General features: G+C 36.8%; 1 protein-coding gene across 1 annotated transcript in view; it reads left to right on the top strand.

The window, feature by feature from the left end:
• The window catches only part of LOC115431964 (solute carrier family 12 member 9), a 73,365-nt gene that overhangs the window by 27,574 nt on the left and 31,461 nt on the right, over window positions 1-14,330 (top strand). The window contains exons 7-8 of the mRNA XM_030152701.1: window positions 3,444-3,601; window positions 9,608-9,690. Of these exons, the coding sequence (XP_030008561.1) occupies window positions 3,444-3,601; window positions 9,608-9,690 (241 nt within the window). The remainder of the gene's footprint in view (window positions 1-3,443; window positions 3,602-9,607; window positions 9,691-14,330) is intronic.

Raw genomic sequence — 14,330 nt, 5'->3', positions numbered from 1 at the left:
ATTGAGCGTTTTTTTAGTGTTATGAATATGTCAGAGACTCTGATTAAAGCAATGGTTCATAAACTTTTCACCGCAGTGCCGGTGCTGTATCACTCACACACAAACGCACACACACATGCACACTCACACTCACATACATACACACGGACCAAATAAACAAAGTAGTTGGCATTTCCTAATTTCGGGGGTGATGTTAACTTCTCTGCAGAACCTTTGTTTAGTTGATTTGTGGTAATGCAATAAGTCATTGTGTGTGTATGCATGTGCACTTTACCGTGCACGCTGCCTGCCTCTCGGGCTCCTTGTGAAATAATAGTGCTCTCAGATCTTTGGATGGAGTGAACAATACTTAATAGGGCCATGATAATAAGTATTAAAATCACTGGACCTGAAAGAAAACGTGATGCGAGTCTTAATTACAAGAGAACGAAAATGAGAGCGAAAGAGAGAGAGAGCGATTGAATGGACAGAAGAACAAGTGGAGATAAAATGAGAGAGGACTGAGACAGAAAAGGTAGGAAAAAAGCCATCGAATGGGTTTTAAAAACATCATGATGAGCGAGATGGAGGCGATGAGGGAGGGAAATAGAGGGACAGATTGGATGTGTGTGTGTGTGTGTGTGTGTGTATGTGTGTGTACACTGAAACACAAAGAGAGATTGAGATAGATTAGGAGAGAGAGAAATACTTTGTACCCTAATTCCCCTTCTCTCTAGCTGGGTTGTATTGAATAGAGGTGGGGGGCAGGCCGTAATCATGCACACCCTGCTGTGGTTTTTGTACTCTCTGATCTCTCTTTTCCCATGTCTAGTGCTGCATCTCCTAAGCGTGCACACACGCACATACATATACACACTCCTACATGAGTGAGCCTCTCATTCAAGGATCCTATCATTAGGCACCCTGGTATGGTAGTTATCAGTTCCTCTTCAGTCTTGTTCCTTTTCCACTGGACAACAGCCACGTTTTTAGTGCCAAAAAATAAATAAATTTGAAATGACACCCACCAGTTGGATGACTTAACCTGATAGAAATGTAATAAAATGATAAACTCTGTTGTGCTGAAGCAGTCCTGGTTGTGTTCGTGCTGGTGAGCTTTGAGTGTCGACCTATAGTTTTGTTGTAACACCTGGTCATAGGCAGGTGAAGTCCCGTCTCTTCTACAGGGCCCCATGGGAAATTATATGGGAAAAAAATATAGTATACATGTCACCAACAAAAGAATAACCATTAACTCAGCAAATTTCACCTCATCCTTCAACAGGGAGGTGAAAAGTATACTTGGCATCAATGAAAACTTTACACTTTTTTTATTCATTTTTTTTTCTATAGATACTTCCTTGAGAAATGATTTCTGGCTGAGTTAATTGTAACAGCTCAAGACATGTTGATGACCACTGAACTGTGACCATTTTTGCCCTCCTTGTTATGCTACCATGTGATTGGCTGAAAAATGGATAATGTGATTTTCCTCATATTCTTGAGACTGATAATATCTATATCCAGGCAAATGGTGGTCATACCAGATATTGAGTGCTGTGATTTTCAATTTTGTATTGTTTTCTTTTCAACAAATTTATTGGCCTTGATCACGCAATAAATACACAGCATTCATTAAATTTCATGTGTAGAATTGTACAGTCAATAAATCAAAGCAGAGTTTATTTGAAAAAATTAAATTATTAAGCTCCCGCAATAAAAATAAATAAATAAATAAGTGTAAAGTTTTCATTCATGAACCACCATATATCTCGTCACGTTGAAGCTGCAGAGATCTCTTCAGTGACTCAGATCATGAACAGATCATTGAGAGAGAACATTACAGTGGCATGAGGTTTACATATTTTCAGAGTCTGATACTTCATCAGTTTTACAACAAACTGCAACTTTCTTAGCTCATAAAATGATCTTTTGAACTAAATAATAATCATATGTTAAAATAATGATAAGATTCAAAGGTGATCAAAAAATTATTTACCTCTCCATAGGGTATTTTTTTCAAAATAAGGTGCGGAACAACTTGAAAGAGTTGGACTGTGATACTCTTTTAACTTGGTAAAGATACAAAATGTAACATTTACATATGTTTGCTTGTCTGTGTGAAGTTTGTGTTGGCTTTTGTCTTTTACTCTGAGCTGGTCTTGACATTTCTAAAATCATAATAACTAGTGTTGCACACAGTTGCTTCTCATCGGAGAAGAATTGACGCTCTTATCTTAAACCAAATTCAGGGAAGTTCTTTGTAAAGGATTATTATTATTGGGAAAAGAATAAAACAGGGTGTGTCTGTGCAGTATATATATTAGAACAGGGGTGTCAAACATGTGGCACATGGCCCAGAACTGTTCCATCAAAGGATCAAATTTAGCCCATTGGGATGAATTTGTGGGGTGCAAAAATTACACTGAAGATACTAAAAGTCAAGGGTGTCAAACTTATTTTAATTCAGGGGCCACATTCAGCCTATAAATAATGACATCATGTTTTTCTTTCTTTTTATTTTAGCTTAAAAAATATGTGTTTAGATGTACAAACTGTCCTTTGACAAAAAATGTGAATAATCTAAACAGCATGAAATTTCTTAAGCAAAAGAAGTGGAATTTTAACAAAATTGCTAAATGTTTTAAGCTTTTGTAGATCCATTACAATCTGTAAGTAGTAGTATGCCTGTACAAATAATAAGCTGAGACAATATTGTAAAAAAACTGCACTTAAACTTTTTTGCACTAAAACAAAGACAAAAATTTGGAGCTATTGTTTCTAAGTTTTTATGCCATTATTTTACAGGTCCACGTGGTTGAGATTAAACTGGGTTGTATGTAGCCTATGAACTAAAATGAGTTTGACACCCCTGGGTTAGAGAAAATAATCCATTTCGAATTTTCTTTCACAGAAATGTCCACATTTCAAAGCATCCTTAGACAGACACTAAAAAACCATGTTGCTTCCAGAGGCTAAGCCACTGATGTGTGAATATATGTGTGTTTGTGAGTGGGAGGATGTGTCACATTGTAAAACACTCTGAATATCATCAAGGTAGAAGAGTGTTGCACATATGCAAGTCAATTTACCATTTAAGTCCATTTGTCTGACAAGTCTATAGCAAAAACTTAATCATCACATAAAATTGCTCATTTTTCACAGGGATGAGTCTTTTAGTTGTTACTGTCACAGTTTAAGGACTTGATGAAGATGGTGCATCAAAGAAACTGAGAACTTTGACAAGTTATGATAAAATAACAAAAATCAGCCAATGGAAGGATGGGCATTAGTCCTGTTGTTTGTGTCTCTCTGCTGACAGTGGAATTTTGGATGAAATTCAGATTTTTTTCTTTTACTTTATCTTTTGTGAAGGTCAGCAGTTGATTATTATAGCTGATTCTTAAACCAATAACTTAAATCTTGCTTGTTTGTTTGTTTGTTTGTTTTCCAAATTACCACAGTGTCCTCCTTCAGAGGGATAACAGTTTTCTGAGGGATATCAACATTTGGAAGCCGTTTGTCACCATTGGCGTTTATTCCTCCACCCTCTCTGCTGCCATGAGCAACCTCATTGGAGCCTCTCGCATCCTCTACGCCCTGGCCCGGGACGACTTATTTGGTAGGCAGCACAACAGGTTCATACACGATGAAACTCACTTACTTTACCCGCCCTCAGGGAGAGTAGAGTTGAATGCAACATAAAAACAGACTTTTCTCCTTTTACTTAATCTGCCAGAAAATCCAGTGGATGAGCAATTAAATATTTAGTTTAATACCTTAAAAAGCAAAAATGCAATTGAGAATGAGAAGAGGCCCTAAAATGTAATTTCACAGTGAACTTGACCTATGGCTTTTTACAGAATCTCACTAGTTGGACAGTTCTGGTTATTCAAAAAATATATTCATTTTAATCTTTTACTAAAGCGATGTAATACTGCATACTCAACAACTGCAGCAAATGAGTCCAGACGATGAAACTTTAACAGTTTCATTCATTCATTAATTTTCTGAACCCGCTTTGTCCTCACTCAGGTCACAGGGGTTGCTGGAGCCTATCCCAGCTACTTATGGGCGAAGGCGGGGTACACCCTGGACATAACTTTAACAGTTGCACTGAATAAATAGTCTTTGTATTTTTAAAAGGTTTTTTTTCATGTACATAATTGATATTTTAGAGAAATGTTAAAGAAAGCAAAGTTTTTTCAAATTTTAATTTCTCAAAAGTAATACTTAACATGTCAGTTCTTCCATCAGTTTATGTCCATAAGCATGTTTAATGCATGTTAAAAATGTGTATGGAATTGAAGAAAAAAAAAAAAGGAAACAAGGATTTTGAACTAGCATTTTGTTTCTTGCTTAAGGTGATTTTAACCTTTTTTCCATAAAAATGTGAATACTCGTAGAGGAAATGGAAACGTCAATTTTGAGTAGATTGTGGTAAAGATTTTAATTCCCATCAGATGAAGTACCAGCTCTTTACTGTGTCAGCCTGGATATTCAGATAAACTGTGAAAACACGTCTAATTAACATGTAGTGTGGACTAATGACACATCACAGCCATTTTAGAACCATTTTAAAACAACATAATACACAACTGTTTCTGAGTATGTGTACCGTAGCCTACAGTACCACATTCTGGCAACACAACAGAGCCTAGATTATTTGCTTCAAAACAGTTTTTTGGAAATCCTCATGAAATTTTCTCATTTTTTCAACAAAGGTGCTAGACGTTTAGTGGAAACACAGCTATTGGTTACAACAAGTATAAATGCTCAACCATGTCCTCAACATACTGATAACTACATTTAGCTATTTTAGTGACAATGATTAAAAATGTACAAGGCTGAACTGTCTCTCGATACAATTTTTCTATTTCAACAGTGCAGAGTTACTCATTACTGTATGTGGGTGGTGTATGTTGTATAGATATTTGCCACAGATTTGTCACATTTAAGCTTTTATTGTTTATACTGTAATTTAATGACAGACCGTATCAATGTAATACAGAAAAGAATGAGAAAACTGTTTCAAAAGCACTGATTAGCACAAAAGAACAAATGCAAAATTATAAATGTAAACATAAAAAACACCCCGCAGGCAGAAATGTACATGCAGCGGTGTATGCTGAGTGGTTACAGTGCAGTATTTCTATACCTCATAGACAGATTCTGACTACTGTGACAAGCATTTTGCACGTAATGACATTAAACTAATGCCTTGATGTTGAGTAGAAAGCCAGTCTATATCAAACACAGTTATAAACATGACAAAAGCATTTGATAAGGTAGAAAATAGTAGAGAATTGTAGATATTAATTTGTGTGGATATGCAATTGCTTGTATGATGTACACATGACTAGAGGATGTGTGGGTTGGACAAGCAATTTGGAGATTTTGAAAAATGTAACAAAGTGACTGAGAAAAAGTGTGATTTACATGTGGCAATTATACAAAAGATTCTTTTTAATGTATCTTTCTGAACGAGTAAATGGTTTATTATTTTAAGTGACAGAGTCATCTTAAACACACATACAGTATCAGAAGGACATTATATGACGTTCAGTATTATGGTCTTGACCCTGACGCCTCCGAATGAATTCTCACCACTAAGTGTAGATAACAGCAGGGCCTAAAAGCTCCATTTCACAACCTAATTTACACTTCACTGATAAAAAAAGAAATTGCTGACTCTTGGAGTTCTTCATCTTTGTTCATGTTGTAAGTTTTAACACTTCAAGTTATCATGTTAACTGTAATTATTCCTGCAGTCGTGCCCATATCAAGAGAAGGCAACATCCGTATGATTTCAATCTCAGCCTGCCTCTCTGTAAGAATCCATGCTGCCTGCTGCTCTGTCATTATTAATGACTGTGAGCAACTTCCTTATCCCATACTCTGCTCCTTTGTTAAGTCTATTGCAAATTGATTTGGCCTTTTTCTGTCTGTGTGTATAGCCATGTGAGCGTGTGTGTCAGGGGAGATAAATGGCTGTATTAGTGTAACTTCCTCTGTGGAGTGATCAGCTGGAGCAGAGGCAGATGACTCTCTGTTCACCGACAGCCAAAGGGTTAATTTCAATTAGATTAATCTGTTTCATTAAGAGGCAGAGACTGTGGAACCATAAATGTGTAATGTTCTAGTGGGAGGTAAATGGTCAGTATGACTGCACTGTACATGGACGTGTGTGTGTGTGTGTGTGTGTGTGTGTGGGGGGGGGGGTCATTCGTGCATGCATGCTGTTCACTGCTTAACCTTCCCACTGTCCTATGTAAACTGAGTAATGAATGTGCCATTTTTCTAACACACACACACACACACACACCATTTGCTGTCCAATCCCACCCATTCTCCATGTCTTTCTTCTCTTTTAACTCACTAATCTCTACCTCCTTCACCTCTGTCCTGCCTCTCTCCGTTGCTCAGCTGGCTCCTCACCATCGCATTGATTTAACTTTAAAGTCTCACTGATTTAATTCCGTTCATTTATCAGCTGTGAAATTCAGTCTTAAACTCTGATTCCCTTCCACCAACTTTCACCCCCTCGTCGTTCATCCCTCTCTTTCTCTCTCTCGTCATTCATCCCTCTCTTTCTCTCTCTCTCTCTTTCTCTTCTTGTTATGTCTTTTCACACAACAGTCTTTGCTTGTATCTTTTCTTGCCCATGTACAAACCTTATTGTGTCGAGCTTCAGCGTGCTTCTGCATAAATGTCATCAGTCAAAAGGCTGTATTTAAATGCCTTTTCTTAGACTAAACCATGCACCACCGTAAGGTATGAAATGAAATTAAGTGTCAGCTTAGTGTGGCTCCCGCTCACTCTCCCACCCACTCACTTTCCTTGCTTCCTCTCCTCAAAAGACGTGTACTTAATTACATAAATTGTGTTTAAACGTCAGTAAAAGAAAAAATTACAGACGCTAATCTAAATCCGATCTGATCTGTAAACTCAAACTTCTCCACTTTTTCTCCAAACGGGAGAGAGGGAGTTTTGATGCATTCACATAGCTCAAGATGAAACTTTTAATTTTCCTCACTACTTCGAGACATTTAATATTAATAGCTGAATTAAGTGCATTACTTTGCCTTCAGACTGGAATAAATCCTGACTGAGAGTAAATAAGTAAATAAGTGAGAGTTAAACAGCACAATTAGCCTGTTGGTGTTACAAAAGTCATCAACTAGGAACCTAGTCTTTGCTATATATTTGATCGGGATAGACAGGTTGCTGCTGGAGGGGAGCAGTAAGATTTTATTTGTCACTCTGTATGTTGGTTTAAATATGGCCTTATCATTTCTGGAGATTAAAAGAAAGAATCAATACAGATGGAATACATTGCTGCTGTTGTGAGCTTTGGGTTTTTGGAAAGATATGGTAGAAATAAGTTACATGTTTTGTGAAATGGGAAACAAATGAGTGCAGGATGTTTTTGTCTATGTAGCATATCACATGCTAAATTCTACTTCTGTGTCCCAACAGAGTTAAACATTTTAAAAATGAAATGAAGTCAGTGTGAGAAACGCCTCAGCAAAATATCTGGGTCTTATAGTTGATCATTCATTATATAAATTGCATATTAATTATGTGAAATCACACACATGAAGATCCATCTCAATACTAAACAAAACTTAAACTTAGGATCTTTTAAATCAGTATGATTTGTATATATTTTATTGTTCTGTTCAGCACATAGATCTTAAAAGTCTGGGGAAATACATATAAAACTCACCAAATTATCATTAAATCACACGATGAAGAATCAACTAATGCCATTTTAATAAAATTAAACATTTAAAAATTTTTTGAACTCATTACAGGATTGGACAAATAATGTGTTAAGTGTTAATGAATTCTTAAACAGGTGAGCTGAAGGTTTTGAGTCTCATGACTTTACTTATGCTACAATTTTTAGAACTTGAGACTTCAGTGACCAATGCTGGCAGATGACTTAACCACTGCACCACTGTTTCAGTTAGGGTTGACCAACTTGTTTCAGCTGAAACATATTAATTACTGTAGTAATTATGAAATGGAAGACTCCTATTCACTCCTATCCTCATGATGACTTCATTTTGCTGAACAGTGCTTAAGATCTTCAAAAAAATACTGGATTATGGCACTGCAGTAAAATAATTAATTAAACCACCAGTGTAAATATTTTAAGTTGTTACTCAGTTAACTCTAGCTTTGATGTGAAGAAACATAGAAACAATGACTTCTGTTTTCACATAGGAAAACTTATAAGTCTATATTTTAATTTCGGAGGACCATTCTGTGTTGCTGGCTTGTAAACAATGGCTCAGCTTTTCCTTGAAGCATAGGTTATCAAAAGTTCATATGAGATGACTTGTTTTGCTTGATTTTTTGCTGGGTCTCAAATTGACCTGCTGACCACAGAAAGTTTGGAGTTGCTTGGGACTTATAAATAAAGATTCAAGACTTGTTGCTTGTGCATGTATGACTTCCTCCTACTTCTTCTAACAGGTGATGCTCTAAATATGAATTTAGAATTTAATTTGATAAGGTGAGGAGTCTGTGCCCTAAGCAAGGCCAGATTCTGAACCTCTGACCATCATGAATGTTTTCAGGGAACTGAACGTCCACTGACAGCAAACTTCTTGTTATTTGATAAGTGAATCCATTAATATTTCACAGAGGCTTGTGCGAAGTTAAGTGTCAAAACTGATCAGGAATAGCAGCAAGGAGGGGGAGGTGTCAGTAGAGGAGCTCAAGTTAAACTAGTGCAAGTATTGACAAACTAACAGATGTCTGAGTTTGACGAGTGAACGCAGAAGAACGTCCACCCGCTGTTTCATTTTCTCTACAGTGTGTCAAGAATGATGGACTGCAGTGTTTCCAAACTTTAGGAGCAATGCCTGCATGCATTTAATAGAAAATAAAGTCAATTAAAAACAAGGATGGCCAGTCATTGCCTACTTTAATTACTTAAGCATTTTAAGGTCAAAGCAGATATGTTTAGGGTTGTTATGCTACAATATCACTGTAATGTAGAGGTCAACTGATGTGAATTTTAAATTCCAATATAATACCAATAGTTTGGAGCAGATAAAAGTAAATCATTTGGCTGATATCATTCTTACCCCTCACCCCCCAAATGACACTCAAAACACATTATGGATATCTCAAATGAACTCTATCACTTTATCAGAAACCAGAAAACTGGTGAATTGAACATCAAAATCAAACTAATAAATACCCTTATAAAGGTAACTGAAAGCACAACACAACCAACTAAACTGACCATAAAACATCTAGATTGGAGTGATTTTTTTAATGTCTGGAGTCATTATATTCCTTCAAAGTCAGTGCCATTTTAGAACCTGAACATTAACTTTAGGTCACTATCAGCACCAACCCCTGCTGATACCAACAGTATCAGATGTTATCAGTAGTAATATCTGTACTGAGTAATCAGTCTGTTTCTACTAAAAACTCTGAGGATTTGTTGTTTTTGCCAACCTCTATCTTACTTAGAAAGAATCGGAGAAATAAGTCTATGGCGCTAATTCCAGTGTCCTATCTTATGTATAGTCTTTTTTGTAACAAAGTCATAATTGCTATCATGCATGTGTTCTGAGAGGGAATGTCTCTGTCCTCATCATTGTAGGGAAGGTGTTGTCTCCAGCGAAGAAGACGTCACACAGTGGTAACCCTTGGGTGTCAGTGCTCATCTCCTGGTTCCTTGTTCAGGTGAGGAAACAAATACAGAAATTTGACAGAGGACACTGATTGAGTTTTACAGTTAATTTATAGATTAATTTTTGTGTAGGTCACCCAAACAGAACATTAAGTAAGATGTTATATGTTGCCACAAAAAAAAATCATGTAGCAGAAGTGTTGTCAGCCACATTCTCCTTGCTCTTCACCAAAATGCCACCAAATCTGAAGTAGAGTGGATGTGTCATGCATTAAAATACGGTGATTTTTGCTGATGTTCACAACAAAATAATGTTTATCAATCAGCACTACAGAGTTTCATCTAAACAGAATAGCTGTTGCTGAATCAACAATGGTTTGCATGTAGGGCATATTTGCATGTTGCCTTGTTGTCTAAGTGGTGAAAAGAAGACAGTTTAAAGTGATGAGAAAATATTGGTGTGGGGGGAGGAGAAGGTAGAAAGTCACGGAGGAGCAAATAGGCCTGACTATCCCATCATTATCAGAGGTGAGTGTTAAAGGCTGAATGACTTGTCGTTATTTGAGCACTCTCTCTCTTTCACTAGCTCCGTGTCCCTCCATCGTCCTCCTCTCCTCAACTCATCTCTCTCCACTCTCCAGGAGTGGAGGAGGAGCAATTAGATGGAAATCGTTAGCTGTGCCTCTGTCGCCGCCATCAAAGATCATTGACTCCCTCATCTTCTTTCTCTTTGCCACTTCCTTGGCCATTTGAATGATTTACTGATGACAAAAGTCTGATTGTAATCTTCACACACTGCAGGATTGAAAAGAAGGAAGGACAGGGAGGAAGGCTTGAGCCAAGACTTCCTTCTTTCAGACTTTTAAATCGAGGAAGAGCATGGGGAGAGTAAATACAGAAAAGTTAAAGAAAATAAAGAAAAATGGCAAAACTGTATCTATGACGTTAGCCTGACTGAAATATAAAGAGAAAATTAGACATTTGTTGCATTGAAGTTGGTCTGCTTCTTGAAATTTACTATGTTACAAAAGCAAGAAATAAGGCAAATTACAGTTTTTTAAATCGTCTAAACTTTTCCACAAAACTGTTATAACCACAGGAAGGCTTGCCAATTTTATCTATCACTGTAGTGCATGTGGTAATTTTGGAAATCATACATAGTAGCTACTGAAAAGAAACATCCTTGTAAACTTGAAAAACAACTGAGCACAACTTCAACTTCTTTTTAAAGACCAAACTAAATACCCTTTGATGGGATTTAATGACAGTGAAAATTACCTCAAGGATTTGCAAAAAAACAACAGGAATACAGGAGAAAGGAGAGAAGAGATTAGAAAGGAGGTAGGTTGAGAAGTGCATAAATAATATGCAGAACAACAGTGAAAGTTTTGTACTCTTAATACAAAATCCAATAAATTGTGATGATTTACTGTTGAACAGTTAAGTTCAACTTAGATCTGTAAGTTGTAAGACACTTACAGTTATTGGCTCAGCTCTGGTGTAGTTGATGATTTTGTAAAATGTTTTTGCCTTTGATTTCCACTCATATCAAACTAGGATTCATCACTACAAACCGTATTTGAACATTTACTCTGCTTATTGGTCAGAATTGTAGCAAGAAAATGTATGTAGAAAGAAGCCCCTGTGTCCTGGTCTCGTGTATATTACTGTGAAAGACATTATCTGTCTACCTGTTACTACTACTATGCAAGTTGCTACAATTTGCATGCTCTGCTGTATCCCAGAGCTGTTTAGATCAGGCTTGTGGAGTACACCTGGTAGGTTTAATAGATGTGTGAATACGTTCCCACCACAAACGAACCACTTCAGCCTGTTTTGAGACCAGATCAAGAACACCTCTTGTAAAAATTCTTGCCACAAATTTGCTTCTCACAAATGCGTTAACATCTCACCAAGGGAAAAAAAGAACATAGACTTAGATTTAACTGACTTGAAACTGCAGGTCTGAAAAACCACACAGCTTTGCTCCAACTATACATCAATAATTTTAGCATTGTATCACAACTGATCAATTAACCACTGTTTATTACTTAAATTATGCTACTTGCAGTATTACCCTCCATGACAGTCTCATGTGGTATGTTGGATGGAAATTTAAGAGATCAAACTACAGTATTTCCTCAAGTAGTGGCTTTATTTCTCTCCACTGTAGAAGGTACCAGGCCCTTTATTTGAATGTTCGTAGGTTAAAACTTAGTATGAAACCTTGGGTTGATACATTTACATTTGTGATAGTACCATGGTAAGGTACTGCATTGTGGTTTTCTACAAACACAACCGCTACAAAATAAAAACCCTCTAGCATTTAAGTGGATAAAAATCATTCATTGCATAACAGTGCTTATATTGTGTAGAAGTCAGTAAGACTCAAACACACACACACACACACACACCTGCAGTGACTGAATTTGGACAATATGTCTTCAGATGAATGATCTACAACAAGAAAGTGTTGAATGCAACTGCATGACAATGTTGAATGTTGAGTGAACACTGGCCTCACTGCTGACTGATTTTTATCTGAGGAAATACAATAATTCATATGTAGACTCTGCAGGTGACTTCAAATTCCTGGATAAATTATTGGGATTTGTAGAAGCTACCAGTTATCTGAGACAATTATTACATTATAATTACAAATATGTTCTTTTAACAGTCACAGGCTTTATTTTTTTAAATTTTAACTTGCTTTAGTAACTTTTATTGAATGTATACCAATAAATGGTCTAAATCTAGCTAAATTATATGTGCAAACTGTGATTATAATCATGAAAGATACTGTAAAGTTTTGAAGGAGCTTCTCTGATTGGTCATGAAAACTATGGACAAAGCTTAGTTTGAATTTAGTGGATTACTTCTCAATGAAACAAATATTATTTTACAAAACGTGGTTTTGACTTCATTAGCTGTACTGTATCTTTTTCTGAACTCCAACACTAATGTAAGATAGCACTGCCCAATTGTTATCTGTAACCCTTAGACATTTCTGGAAAAGTATTTTCTTTTTAGTTCAAAGCACTACTTGGGTGCTTCCACTCTTCTCTTTTTATTTAATAAAAGTGTATAAATGAGCCCACTCACTTCAATGAAATGTGTGGCAGTTTGTGCACTCTGCTTTCCACTAAAAACTGCCTGTCTTTCAAATGGCCACACAAAAACATACCCAGGGGAGTGGAGTATGGGCATGTGCACGTGCACGTGCATGTGCATGCTCACACACTGCTCTGTGAGAGCAGTTGTCCATGCTGGTCTGTGTCTGAGTTAATGGCTAATTAATGTTCTGGTGGAGCCGGCTCCCAGGGGTGCGCTGGAGAGACACCCACTGACTTTGACTGCCAGAGGTCAGAGATGCTCCCTCACCTGCTTCCTCTACTTTCACTGATCTTCTTCCTCTCATCTTTTTCTGTCTTCTTCTCTTTCTTTCCTCATTGCTCCCCTGGTTCGTCTCATAATCTCATTTTCTTTCTACCTGTCAATAATGTGACATCGTTAATCTCACTTCACTGTTACCTTCTCTCTTCTCTTTCTCCTTCAGTTTACTCCTGCCTCATGTTCACAGAGTTGCTAGAATACTTACCACCCTCCACCAATGAAACGCCCTCAAGCTTAAGAAAATATGCTCCCTCTGAAGCTGTGTGCTGTTCAGTGACCAATGGTAAAAATGTAGAATAATTGAAAGTTTCTGCTCAAATCAAGGAGGCAACTATTGTAACTGGGAACAAACATTGAGCAAACAATCTCTGCCGCTCACCACAGGCGAAGATAGAACTCTTGATCATGGTGATGATGAAATGGGCTCAGAAAAGGTTTCTCTCCCTTCAGAAGGACTAATGATGGCTAGTGCCTATGCACGATTTTGTTTCATCAGCACACTCCTGAAGGTAGATGTGCAATAGAAAATTCTTCTTTTGTTGTGAGGTATCTGGTGGATATTTTCCAGCCCACCCTATAACTCATAACAGAGGTGATTGGTTTTATTATTAATGAGCATAATTTATACACTTAATGAAAACAACTGAGGGGTGGTTCTGTGGGAGGCAGTGCTGTTTCTGTGCTGCCAAAGAACATGTATCGATGAGTGTGTAATGGATTTTAGTCACTATATATCATGTTTGTCCCCCCCATACTTTCATATTGTTGAACTGCAAGTCAAATATATCACACTACTTGAAGTTATTACTTAGGTGGCATTTATAAGCCAGAGATTGGTTTAATGCAGGAAGATTTAAATGTCAAGAATGAAGCATACACCAAATCCAATAAATATAGAAACATAATTACTTAGGATTCAGGGATTTTCCTTTTACACCAATGTATGATGGTATATTAATGCAAAAAATGCATTAATGCCTTACACATTTAAGTCTAAGTGCATAGAAACATACATTATGCTAAAGTCTAAACATTGTTTTTGATAAAAGTTCATGGCACTTGGAAAGAGTAGTTTCATCCAGTAGGACATAATCTTTACAGTGAGAGTAAAAGATGAAAAGTAAAAGTGAGATGGTTTAGGGAGGGATTTAAAAGAAAATACTAAGATAACATGTGTGATTTCAGTGGTAAAATTATTACACCACCTTTGAACTCTAACTGCAAAGCTCTGTCACCCCTGTTGACCAATCAAGACCTGTATTATCTAACTGACAAACTTCACCTGCTGCAAACAAACTGT

Source organism: Sphaeramia orbicularis, chromosome 13 (assembly GCF_902148855.1).
Source record: "Sphaeramia orbicularis chromosome 13, fSphaOr1.1, whole genome shotgun sequence".
Lineage (NCBI taxonomy): Eukaryota > Metazoa > Chordata > Actinopteri > Kurtiformes > Apogonidae > Sphaeramia > Sphaeramia orbicularis.
This window is presented reverse-complemented; position numbering and strand designations above follow the sequence as displayed.